This window comes from Rissa tridactyla, chromosome 5, assembly GCF_028500815.1.
Source record: "Rissa tridactyla isolate bRisTri1 chromosome 5, bRisTri1.patW.cur.20221130, whole genome shotgun sequence".
NCBI classification, from domain to species: domain Eukaryota; kingdom Metazoa; phylum Chordata; class Aves; order Charadriiformes; family Laridae; genus Rissa; species Rissa tridactyla.
Genome location: NC_071470.1, coordinates 31,162,822 through 31,175,943, shown reverse-complemented (window position 1 = coordinate 31,175,943; position 13,122 = coordinate 31,162,822). Strand labels below are relative to the sequence as shown.

Genomic DNA, 13,122 nt, shown 5'->3' with positions numbered 1-13,122 from the left:
TGCTGTCTCGCCCATAGGGATGGCCGACCATGGTGAATGCGTTGCAATGAGCAGCTGAGGACGGTAATGTTTTAAACCCCATTGCTTGAATGTATTGGGGGTTTCAACATGGGCAAACACTTGTGGAATGTTGACTTGGCTAGTAGCTTATAGTGGTTTAATTGATACGTTTTTCATGCAAATAGCCTAAACAATTGAACTAAAAATAATCAGTATCAAGTGATGGTTGCTGTCAGCCCTGTATTTAGCTATTTTGTATCTGTGCTGGATGGATATGCATGTATTTGTACGTTGTGCTAGATATTCTCTGACTATGAAATCGCAGCAGTAGGTCGTGAAACATGTATGAAATTAAAATTTTGAATGCATAGAGGGCATAAAAATACAGATGGCTGTGGAGGCTTTGCTATGCAGGACCATGGTGTGCATTTCTAAATAGCTGGAAAAGCTCATCAGACCTTGCAAGGATGAGAAAGAAAGAAGAATCCTTAAATGGCTTTAAAATCTAAGCAAATCTTTCTGCCCTCTTTCCTCACTGGTGGATTTCCCCTTACCCTAGACTGAGAGCTGTTTAAAAGGAAGAACTTCAAGTTCTCACTTTTAAGTTTGGCACCATTTTTATCATGTTTACATGTTATTTAATTCTATCCTTTGCAGGACAGGTGGGGGCAGGATGGATTCTGAGGAGGAAAAACCTGAAAGGCTTCAAGGAAAGGGGGCGGGCCAGGTGTCCAGGAATAGTTTTTATCCTTTTTTCTGTGAATGGAAACCTCTTGCTAGCTGTGAGAATCAGATTTGGTTCAACTTTTTGTTAATTTGAATGAAATCTGGTTTATGAAAATGGAGCATTTGTCATTGGTCTTGCCTTTCCTGTTGTGTTCCCTTGCTGCATTTTGATTGAGAGTAACAAGATCCCAACTGGAAAAGGCAAACAAAAAGAAAGCTGGGGACTCTAGCTGAGCACTGGAGTTTCTTTGAGATGTGTAATTCATCTGTACACCTCAGTTGTATATTTCTCAGTAAAAGTAAATAAAATAACAAGTTACCAAGTGGGATAGCAGTGAACTTTGTGTTAGGACTGAATAATAGATCTCATGATAAGATGCATGTGAAAGACAAGGTCATGGTTGATGGTCCTTTCACTGTAAGGTTTTTGTGCATGCTGTTTATAATGCATTATTAACTGTCTTCATTGGGCTGCTTTTTTTGTGTGTGTAAATAAATGAAATCCTAAACTTCTTCCTACACTGATCTTTATTCTGTAACAGATGAACAGACATTTACATCTCATGGGTGTTACTAGGATATTTACCTAGGCAATTCAGAGCTTTTAGGTAATATTAGGAAAAGAATATGAATTATATCTATAGCCACTTGTATTCACCATGGAAAATAAATATTCATTCTTCAAAGCATGGAAGGACAGGTCTGCTCAGAGTTTGGTAAAGGCTGTGGTGTGTTGCCTACTCTGGTTGTCAGGGTCTGCTGTCAGATTGGTTAGTCTGGCCCTCTGTAAGGGGAAGAAAAATTATTCTACAACCAGCGTAGTAAGTACTGTTTCCATTAGAGGTTGTAATGTTCTTTATTTGTATTGAATTCCATTTGGGGTTTACATGCAACTTTTAATCACAGGTCAAAACTACGAAAAGAAACTGAAAGGCTTCACTGGAGATCAAAAGAAAAAAGTGTCTAATTTTGTTCTCATTAATAACATTCAGTTCGACACCTAAATGTGACCAGAACAAATGTTTTGAGATAGAAGATCTGTATTAAAAGTACTTTTATAAGAAAAAAAGATTTAACGTTGTATGCCTTTTCTTACAGGAAATTAAAATGCATGACTGACAGTGAAACTGTTGCACCTGACTGGCCTTACTACAAAACCATTGATAGGATCTTATCCAAAGTGACAGACCACAGCGATGTGAAAATGCACGAAAATCAGCAACCAGGTCCTTCTACATCACAGACGGAGGCCTCGCAGTCTCCATCAGCCAAGTCCACACCTCTCTATTTGCCATATAACCAGTTTACGTACGAAGGAAGGGAAGAGTGCTTTGAAGATGAACATTCAGAGAGCTCATCAAGCTTACTTTCTTACAAGCTGAGGTAGTATCTGTTTTTCCCCCTTTCTTGTATTTCACAGAATGAACCATATCTGCTAGGTAAAGGGGACACCCGAGCACAGTTTTCTCTAACAGCTGTTGTATCTTTTCTGTAAATCACAAATGACATCTGTTCCCCAGTCTCAGCCACTTTGCTGAATTGGGGCATTTTCTTTATTCCTTTATGAGAGGCTGGAAGTGAGTAGGAGGACTGGCCAAAAAGTTGTATAATATTGCCAAAACTCAGTGTGCATGTCACTGCTCACATGAGGTACAGTGTTTGTAATAGGAGTATAGGCATGTTCTGCAGAGAGTTCTGCAGTGCAGTCAGATATAACATACTGCTTAGATGAGATTTTTGGCTTGCTCTAGTTTTGCTTTTGGTATGAGTTTGAAAATTCTCTGGCTTCAGCTATTATTAAAATGCTGAAAAGATGCAAACAATATTTCTCTGGACACTGAAATGCTATTTATGCAGTTTGAAAGTACATTGCAACATTTCAAATACAATTGAGAATATCCCTTTTTCAAAGTAAGTGCTAGTTTGAGAATGCAAACATGTGTTTCCTTTTTTGATAAGATTGGAGTTCTCTGGAAAGCGGCATTTTAACAAAAGGCAGGGTTGTACACTTGATACAAATTTTAGACTTTACCGGTCTCATTTTTCATCCAGAGTGGTGTGAAATAAGAGTTGATTACAGTTTTCTGGCAGGACAAAAGTTGATCCTAGAGATCCTTATCATGAGTCTGTGAAGCTTTGACTATAACAGTAAAATTATCTGTCAGTGATGCAACTGAGAAGGTGTTGAGCTGCAAGAACCAACCTAACAAGTTTGGATTATTGTTTCCAAGCCTGCTCTTGGATGAATAAAACCTAGGGTAAATTCATTCAACCATTTAAGCAAATAGTCCTTGAATAGCTGATTATTTTTAAAGCTTTTTTTTTTGCAATCAAATATATATTATGGCACATAATTCTTGAATTGTAGCAACCTTTTTGTTCACAAGCAACATTTTTTTTTCATTGTAGTTCATTGTAAGTAGTTGATATCCCTGATACATGGTCTCTCTTGATTTTAGGATCTGCAGACTCCAAGATCACATTTCTGATGCAATAACTTTTGCCCCCAATTCGTAATTTGATTTCCAGTAATATTATTTAATAAAATTTAATTAGAAGGTCATTTTTCCACACGCATGAGGTATAGTCTATTCACTAGACTATTTGATAACATCAGACTTTTAAAAAATGCCAGAAGTTAAATTTCTTCAGCTTAGGGAGAACTCCAGGACAAGACAGATTTTGTACCGTAGGTGACTGGTAGGGGAGGACAGAGGTCACCACGCCAGGTTTCACTGCAGACCGTAGACAAGCCATCACAGAAGTCAAGCTAATCAACCACGAATGCGTTATCTATTGTGCTTACAGCTTGCACATGGACGCTCATGTAGATGCTTTCATTTGCAGCTGAAGTGGACTTAAGCCACTCTAACTGAATTACTTCCATAGCGATAAGATCTGGAAAATTTAGGCTATAATGCATTTTAGCTAGCTTCAGGTTCAGTATTTTTTTTTTTTACTTTGTTCAAGGTAATTACCTAACCTGTTCTAGTAAAAAATATTTTAACTTTACTTGGCCAATTTAGAAACTGCAGGTCATCTACTCTGCCTTGGTGAGGCCGCGCCTGGAGTACTGCGTCCAGTTCTGGGCTCCCCGGTTCAAGAGGGACAGGGAACTGCTGGAGAGGGTGCAGCAAAGGGCTACCAAGATGATTAGGGGACTGGAACACTTCTCTTATGAAGAAAGGCTGGGGGATTTCGGTTTCTTCAGTCTGGAAAAAAGACGGCTGAGGGGGGACCTTATCAACACTTATAAATACTGAAAGGGTGGGTGTCAGGAGGATGGGGCCAGGCTCTTTTCAGTGGTGCCCAGTGACAGGACAAGAGGTAACGGGCACAAACTTGAGCATAGGAAGTTCCACCTAAACATGAGGAGGAACTTCTTTCCTGTGAGGGTGGCAGAGCACTGGCACAGGCTGCCCAGAGAGGTGGTGGAGTCTCCAACTCTGGAGACATTCAAAACCCTCCTGGACGCGTTCCTGTGCAACCTGCTCTAGGTGACCCTGCTCTGGCAGGGGGGTTGGGCTAGATGATCTCCAGAGGTCCCTTCCAACCCTATGGTTCTATGATTCTATGATTTAAATCTAGCCTTTAATGGCAGAGACTGGCTTTCAACTGGCTGCAAGTCTGTCTGGCAGGTAATGACGCTTTGTCCTTGCAGCAGGTCAGGCTGCTGCCACCTGCTAAAGGTGGCTGTGCAACAGGGTTTGGAAACTGGAGGAAAGGGTAGGTCAGCTGTCAGTGTGGTAAGACTTCCGTAAGACATTGCTCCCTAACTTACCAACGCAGCCATGCTCTCATAGTCTCTACTGTAAAAGAATTTTGTGCAATATAATATTGTGCATGTCATGTAACAGCAAGAGTACATATTCACAAGTTAAAATACAGTTCTAATGTGATTAAAAATAGGAAAAACTTGAGCAGTAGATACCACTTGAGACATTAGTGTAACATTTTAGGTGAGTATTGCGATCGGATTAAAAATTGGCAAGTGCTTGTGATATTAATGAGGCACGTATCTGGAAAGAGGAAAAGCAGTATTCCAATACTCATAGAGGGTTTTGAAAAGCTTGTACAGCTGTGATCTGTTCAGTTTAGTCTGACAAATGAGAGAAGGGTAGGAAACCCTTTCTTGGCCAGAAGGAAATAAAGCGCTTGCTAATGATATCAGATGGGTTAAAATCACTTAGAGCTGCCATGGTAAGACAAGGGAGATAATTCTTTTAGAGTTACTAATGGAAAATTATGAACTGAGAAGCAATTTTCAGCTTAAGCAATTAGAGTCTCATCCTGTATTTGAAAAAACTCTTTGAAATAGCCAACAAGAGAGAAGAGAATTGGCATATAAAATTTGAGTCCATCTTGGCTTTTTTGTAAATGCCCTTGCCTCTGAATGGTACACAGTTGATCTAATAGATTCAAAAAAGGAACTAAAGACAACACTGGCATTTGAAATTAAAAGAATGTTTCAGGTCCTCAATTTCCCTCTCAATTTTTGTACTTGATGGCTATGCAAAACAATTATTTTGAAACATATTTTGAAAAATATACACACATATCTATATGTAAAACACAGATGCATTTTACAGCTGTATATTTTACAACTGTATATTCCTTATTTTTCTATGAAGCAGACTATACACAGATCAGTCAAGTGTGCAAAGTAAGCTTATGCTATGGGATTTTTTTTTCTTCAGTAATAAAAATCATAATGTTATGGCAACAATGGATAGTGGAAAAAAACCCTCAAACAGTACTTTTTTTTAAGTCAACTATTAAACTAATGAAAACTTTTCTGTTATTCCCTTAAACTCTCAAACACAGCTTTTGCGTGTCAGCTCTGTATTTTCGACAGTATTCTTGAACATAGCAGGAGGCTACTTGGCTATATAAATTTCAACTTAAAAAAATGTATTGAATTTAATGCTTAGCTTTCATGATAAAGAAAAATGTCAAGATTTATACTTCAATCAATACATACATACTTTCAAGCCGAAAATAGATGAAACTGGATTTCTTTTCATTTTATTTGAAATTCTTTGAGTGTGGGACCTTCTTGCAAATGCCAAATTTTGCTAGTTAGTGATAATACAATTAACATGGGAATTAATTTTTATTTTTGTTGCAATTTGCAGATGAGAAAAACATTTGGAATCCCTGTTTCCCTTTAATGGGGTGCCTGGTATTTTTTTAGTATTTTTCTAACTGCTTTTGGGCTTGAACAAAGCTTGTATTATACTGCAATGTCCATAAAACATCTGACAATAATAGAATTATTCTATTATGGTCAGATAATATAATGCAATGTGGCAGAGTCTGTACTGCAGCTTAAACTTTTAAAACAAAAATTCCCGACACCACTATAAATGACTTTTTATCTAATTGAAAACAGTGTTTTTTTCACCATGTGGACTAATTTATAGTCTTTATTTTCATTGTTAAAGTAATGACAGAACATAATTATCCAGACTGTGAATGTGGTTCAGACTTCATCCGTTCTGCCATTTCTATCGTACTGAAAATGGGTGTGAGAGTTACGTTTATAGATTAACAGACCATAATAAAACCACCATGTCACCTAGTTGGACTTCTTGTTAAATACTATCCATGCATTTGAATTCTGTTATTCTGGTGTGGAGCCCAGAAATGTTATGGAGGGGGTTCTGTGACATGCTTCCCTTCAGCAGAGGCCTACTGCACTTGGGAGCCCCACGTCTCTGTTGTCCTCCATTTCTTTGTCTCTGTGATTTGTTTGACTCTTGGAAATTTTTTACTGGATATTCAGTCTAGATCTGATATATTCAGAAGATGGAGAATTCACTCTTCCCTGCAGGGATCTGTTCCAGTGGTTAATCTCTTGCTTAAACCAGTGTCTTGTTTCTAATGTGAATATAGTGAACTAAACTTTCAGACGTTACTTATGTTTATTTTCACTACGTAGGAGATCCTTTCAGTGTTTTTCACTTTTTGCCTCAAGGTAGTTTTGTACCATGATAATACCGTCTTTGGTGTTCTTTTATTTTTAAATGTAGATTAAATAATTTGATACAGAAGGTTTACACACAGAGAAAGAGTAAGAATTGGTAACATGAATTAACCAAGATATGAATTGTTTAATAGAAGTGCATTAAAACTTGGTGGGGATGCTAATTCAGGAAATAACAGTTTTGGCAAAGCCTTCAATCTTTCTAAAATTATGCCATGGCTATTTAAAATCTGAATGGGCAGCATCTACAAAGAAGTTTGAGCTTTAGGCTATGCGCATTATGTAGTGCATCGTAACTCATTATGCAGACTTGTTATCATAGCAAGATGCTTTGCCCAAGCTCCAAGCCATTTTTGTGGTTCTTTTCTACCCTTTACTTCAAGGATGAGCCTCATTAATTCCTGAATGCATTTGGCTGTATTTGAACGAGCCTAGTTTACCAGAAGATCCAGGTAGCCCGATTCTCAGTCCCCAAATTCTGAAGGTCTTTGTGCTGTCTCTGATATGAATATTATTTATTTCCAGATCATTGTTAATTATTTTCCATAAAGATATGTGTTATGGAGACCTACTCAGATTTTTATGTACCTAAAAAAGCAGAACCAAGCCAGAAACAACTATTAGTAGTTGAAAGCCATAAATTCCACAAACTGATGGTACTGGAGACCCATTTGCCATGAAGTAGTCAGAAAGGAAGAATTGTTTCTATGGTTTTGTGGAGGTATCACATTTTTGGCAAACAGATTACTCTTTGTATTCAACTCCTGCTTCATTAATTATTCACACATCCCTGAACTGAGCCTTACTGGGTGAGTGTAGGCAATCAATCAAGGAACTTTTAATTGAACAGTGAATTAAATTGATCTTAGATAGGTAGACAGCAAATACATTTGAGACTTGCCTAATTATATCTGGAGGTTTTGCTTTGTTTCCCCCTGGTCCCCAATGCACACTGTCATTTCTGCTCAGCATCCTAGATGAGAGGGAACATTTTCTTTCCCTTGGTTTGCTTAATTTGAACCCTGCCTGTCTGTCTTGGAGCATAATGTGGAAACAGAATCATAGAATCTTCATGGTTGGCAAGGACCTTTGAGATCATCGAGTCCAACCACACACACACAAAAAAACCCCCTACAACACACAAAAACCCCTACAACATACAAAAAACCCCTAGCTTTGCAAGGTCCTGCTTGGAACGTGGTACCAATGCCAGAGCTCTTCCACACTTTGTGTGTGTGGTCAGGGGAATACCAGTGCAAATTCTCTTGGAGGCTCCCTGCCGTAGACATTAGAGGCCCAAGACTATCAGCAGATTGTATTTGAGGTCCTGGATTTCCTAGACCCCTCTTTCTCCAGATGTCAAAAATCTACCTTCAGAGACTAGGCTTGGCAAAGACTGGAGATACTTCTTTGGCAGAGGCTGTGGAGGCCGTCAGGATCTGTTGCACCCCTATTGTCACAGAGGTGTTGGCTGCACAGGAAAGCAACATGGAGAATCAGCAACAGGAACTGATTGGTGTTCGCTACAGCCAACATTATCGTTTCTTATGCTCGTGCCTATAGATTGCCAAACTAGACATCTAGCTGAAACTACCTGAGGATACTGATGCTGGTGGGTTACTCAGTGCTGAACCCATATTCCTATCCCTGCTTCCCTCCTGACTTGCTGTTATAAAAAGTTATTGACGCTGGAGAGATCTCTCTGGCATGCTACCTAGGAGACCTGGAACTTCTCAAGAAAGATGCTCAATATCTGAGGAAACACTTCAGCATTCAAATGACTCCTTCAGGCATCACTGGACATTTTACATTGTTTCATGTTGCTGAGGGTTCTTTACTCGTAAATTAGATTCTTTAGACCCTTCTTTTGTAGACCCCCTCTCAAGAGCTCTCCTTTGAGAGCTATCCTGCAAGAAGAGAGGATTGTAAATTCTAAGTCCTTACTATGGACTTGTGAGTGATCATAAAACCCTCTCACTGATAGTCACTATGGCTGGAGAGAAAAGGAGGTTTGGAACACCACCAAAGCTAGGGTTGTCTGAAATAAGTATTTCTTTTCAATTAAGGCTGTCTAATTACCAAGTCTTGCTTGTTAATTGTAAAGAAACAGAGAGAGTACTTAGGAAACCTTGAAGAATCCTTTTGCCCTGGCTTTTGGGGGAACTTCTCTGTGCTGAAACACAATTTTGAGCAAGAACTTGTCAACAGGTACCTTCTCGGTTATTAGCAGACTGCAGATACTGCTGATACAGTTCCCCAGATAGCTGCCATCACCACCAGGCATTTTGCCTCTCTTTCCTCTCTGGAGCTGCGCAAGACAGTTATTGTCTTGGATGTATGGTTATGTGTCTCACAGGTTTTTGATGGACCACATTTGTTTAACTGAAAAACAGATAAAATCCTGTACAGACTCTAGGACAACACTTCAGAGGTTTTTTTTTTTCTTCTCTTAAAAATAATCATTCAATCCAAATCATTCCATCTCCTTTTTTATGGTGCTTTATTTTTTTTTATTTCAATTGAAATTAAAACACAAACGGTAGCCACAATTGCCAAGAAAGTCATGCAGTACTCAGTGCAGCTCAGTACCATTGACGTGCCTCAGGTTTTCTCTCTCATTCCTTATCAAGGACCATTATCACCAGCGCTTACTTTGATAAGACGCAAGCCCTCTTGTTGCTCTTGGACCCAGTTCTTACCTGTTTCAGACAAGAGGTCTTACTGTAGCTACTTTCTAGTACTCTATAGGGAAGAGGATAAAGATCCATCGCATTTTCAGTATTTAAATCCTCTGTGAAGACAAGTTTAAATTCAAAAGGTGACTTTCTGAAATGATGGTATTATTTTAGTCAAAGTTTCTTGCTCTGCCTGCCACAAAGCATGCATTCTTTGTGAATGTGAGTGCAGTGATGGGAACCTTGGAATAAGAGATTCAGTGCTGTCCTTAAACTGTTGTAGAACTTTTCCACTTGCTTGACCTCTTTAAGAACCACATTTCAAATCATTCTGGCCCTTAGATTTAATGGGGGAAACAGAATTTGCTGTCATGCAAGACCCATTCTTGCAGGATTGTCTGGCTGCGATAATCTCAGTGATCAGCTATAAGCTTGACCCGCAGTTTGAGTACAGCAGCATGTATTTACATATATATTTTATATATAATTTATATATATTATATTTGATGCTCAAAATCAAATATGATATATAGATTCTACAAAGGTGAGTTTATTTTGTATACCTTCCAAAGTTATGTTTAGCATAAAGATGATGGCTTTTCCTTTTCCTTAGCATCATCATAGCAGTGTAATGGTGCTAAAGACCTTTGGATCGTACAAGTAACTTTAAATTCTTGGATAATCTAAAAGCCAGTGGTCTTCGTTTACCATCTTAGTGTACATTTATAAAGGAAGATTGTTTTTCTTTCTTACCTATGGACAGGGGGACATCACATTCAAATGACTAAACACTACTCAAACAATTTCCCTCAAGACCAATTCTGAATTTTTTTCTCTTGTATTTTAATAGCATTTAATTTAATCCATTTGTTTCTTTTCATAGACCTCACACTTTTTGGGTCATTGCACTCTTAAATGTCAAGGGGCGTGTGTCTTTTTGTTATATTTGTGTTAAGTCTTTCAGGTGCTTAGGATTGTTTATTTCTCTTGCTGAGAGATCTGAATGTCACAGTCACTGTTGCACAAATCCTGTCCAGTAGGGTAAGAACATGAACGAAATTATGATACAAATCTGCCACAGCCAAGTGACCTCTCTCCCCACTCCCCTTCTTCACATTAATAAAAACACATTCCTTAAGAGTTCAAGGTATCCTTATTCAAGGACGTCTTGAAATCTGCAAAGCGTTGACATGGCATACTAGTCACCACTGTGCTGTCTCATTATTACATTTCACCCAGAAAGGATACTGTATTTGGCAGAACACAACTGAGATTGCTGTTTGTGTGAAGGGACTTCAAGACCCACCATCAGATAACTTTGATGTTGGGGACTCCAGTCTGGAGTTACAAAAAGTGTAAATGAACACGTGGACTGTCACTTTAAGTTAGAAAAGAAGTTATCTAGCTGTAACTGCAGGTTTTTCTGATGTGCGGTTCACTTGCACATTTGCCTTCTACTTGCCTTTCTTCCTCCCTCACAATTCAGCACACTTCTTTCTTAGATTACAGGTTAAGAGAAACAGATCTATCCACGTGTGTGTTCTGACTTGTATGCCACATAGGCTGGTTTTGAATTCACGTGTTGCACTGTCACCCCAAGTTAGGACAGCCGTGTGAACTCTACATCATGAAAGCACTGTTTTTATTGCTAGGTTTATCTCTTCCTTCCAATACAGAAACTCAGCATGATGCAGCATAGAGGAAATTCTTAAAATATTACCTAAATTGCACATGGTAGTTCTACAGACTACAGATGAGGACGTACAATTTGATACATGTTTATCTAACTTTTATACCCTGAGAGAATTCAGAGACATTCAACATGACTGGATACACAGACAGCCTTAGATTCATCAATCTGGTGTTTTCAAAGGCTACAAATACTATTTTTGAATTTCAGAAGAACTTTTTTAAAATCCAAATAGCAATTAATCACTGTATTGAATACAGAGTCTTGCCTTTATATTATGGCGAAAACAAAACTATAGCAGAGGGTTACAGTGTACTTGAAATGTCCGTTAAAATGTTAGGAGTTTGAGGGAAGTATGGTTTATTTTGTTAGTTGTCCTACTTGATAAAACTTGTCATTAACCTAAATATGAGAAGAAGGTAGGCACAGTATCCTGTATTTGTGACAAATACATTTAATTAAAAAAAAGATCTTAAAGTGCAACTGGCAAATGCCTCTAAAAGCAAATATGAAATGGGATCAATCTGTGACCTGTAAGAAAAGAGGGAATCTTGTAAGCTGTATCCTGCTAAACTTTTATGTCGATTATGTTTTGTGATGGTATATATAAATGAGTGGTCAGTGCAACTGCTGTGTCTCAGTGCAAGGGCAAATTCTGAGACTAGTATGCTGTAGTGGGACCAGCCTTAGTGATGCGATGCATTAAAAAACAAGCTGTAACTTAGTGTAACACATAACAGTGCAGCATGTTCTCTGGCGGATGGGATGGTTATTGCAGCTTTAATAATGGCCAGATGAGCAAAATGTCTCTCCCAATACAGTTTATAAATTCAATGTATAAGAAATGTCAAGATTAAACAAGCAAAAAAAAAGATGCCTAGTATTCTGCAGGGAAAATTCTTATTAAAAACAATGAGACTTAAAAACTTCTTTTTTTTACAGTCTGTAACGCTATGCAATAATACAGTAAATACTTATGTTTTGGCGTGAACTTGAGAAGAAATTTATTGGAAAACACAGAGGGGTTTAAAAATAGGACTAGGTTATAGCTTGGCCAAGAATGAAGTATAAAATTTTAGGTTCTAACATTATTTTTTAAATATATAAATATGAGTTTAATTGTTAACAAATATTCATATTTCAGAGCTGAAGAAAGACCAGTTAAGAAAAGAAAAATGCAAAGCTGCAGCTTCCAAAAGAAGAAGCTAAAATTAATGGAGGCCATGTTGGAAGAACAAAAGAAGTTGAGTAGAGCTATGGAAGAAACCTGTAGAGAAGTGCGCAGGATTCTGGATCAGCAAAACATCATTCAAGTTCAAAGCTTACAGTTGCAGGAGAGAATGATGAATCTACTGGAGAAAATGATCTCCAAATCTAATGTGTAGTTTCCTTTGTGAATGCCTCTGAGATTACTATTGATATTATAGATATCCCTATATTGCACACCATACGTGTGTCTGTTGCCCTATTCCCAGGTTTTCCAAGGAAATTAAAACCTTAGTGTAATCTTAGTTAAGCAAAGAGAAGAGATAATGCAGGGTGAGAGCTATCCAGTATGATAAAATTAGTGCAATAAATGCCTAAATTGAATTATTTTTATACGGAAAGGTTAAGGGATTAATAGCTCTGGGAACTTCAATACTACTTATGCCTAGGTCAGGTATTGTTTTACAAACAGTGGTGTTATATGTTGCTTCACATCAAGGAATATAGCCTGACCTGTTGTAGGATAACAAAATAGTGCATTTCTAAACATGGTAATTGCATCTTGACTTTGCTGATGATTAAGCCCTGTTTTGAAACATACACCGTGATTGTACAAGTGACCTATGGTTCTTGTGAAGAGCTAGTTGGGACTATGAGATACATAATTTTAAACTCCATGCCTGATATGAATAGTACTCTAAAGTATTAGGGTAAAAATAGTCTATTCAAATACACTTTTGATATAAAAAGAAAACCCCCAAACCACCTTACTATATACTGAATACTAAAATGTATAGAAGATACTTGAAGTTGCTTTTGATATTAAATGTTTAATTTTT

The 13,122-nt window shown here is 37.9% G+C and overlaps 1 protein-coding gene across 1 annotated transcript in view; it reads left to right on the top strand.

The window, feature by feature from the left end:
• The window catches only part of MSANTD1 (Myb/SANT DNA binding domain containing 1), a 35,860-nt gene extending 23,398 nt beyond the window's left edge, over positions 1 to 12,462 (top strand). Inside the window, 2 exon segments of the mRNA XM_054203390.1 lie at positions 1,825 to 2,109; positions 12,222 to 12,462. Of these exon segments, the coding sequence (XP_054059365.1) occupies positions 1,825 to 2,109; positions 12,222 to 12,462 (526 nt within the window).
• Positions 12,463 to 13,122: the final 660 nt, after the last annotated feature.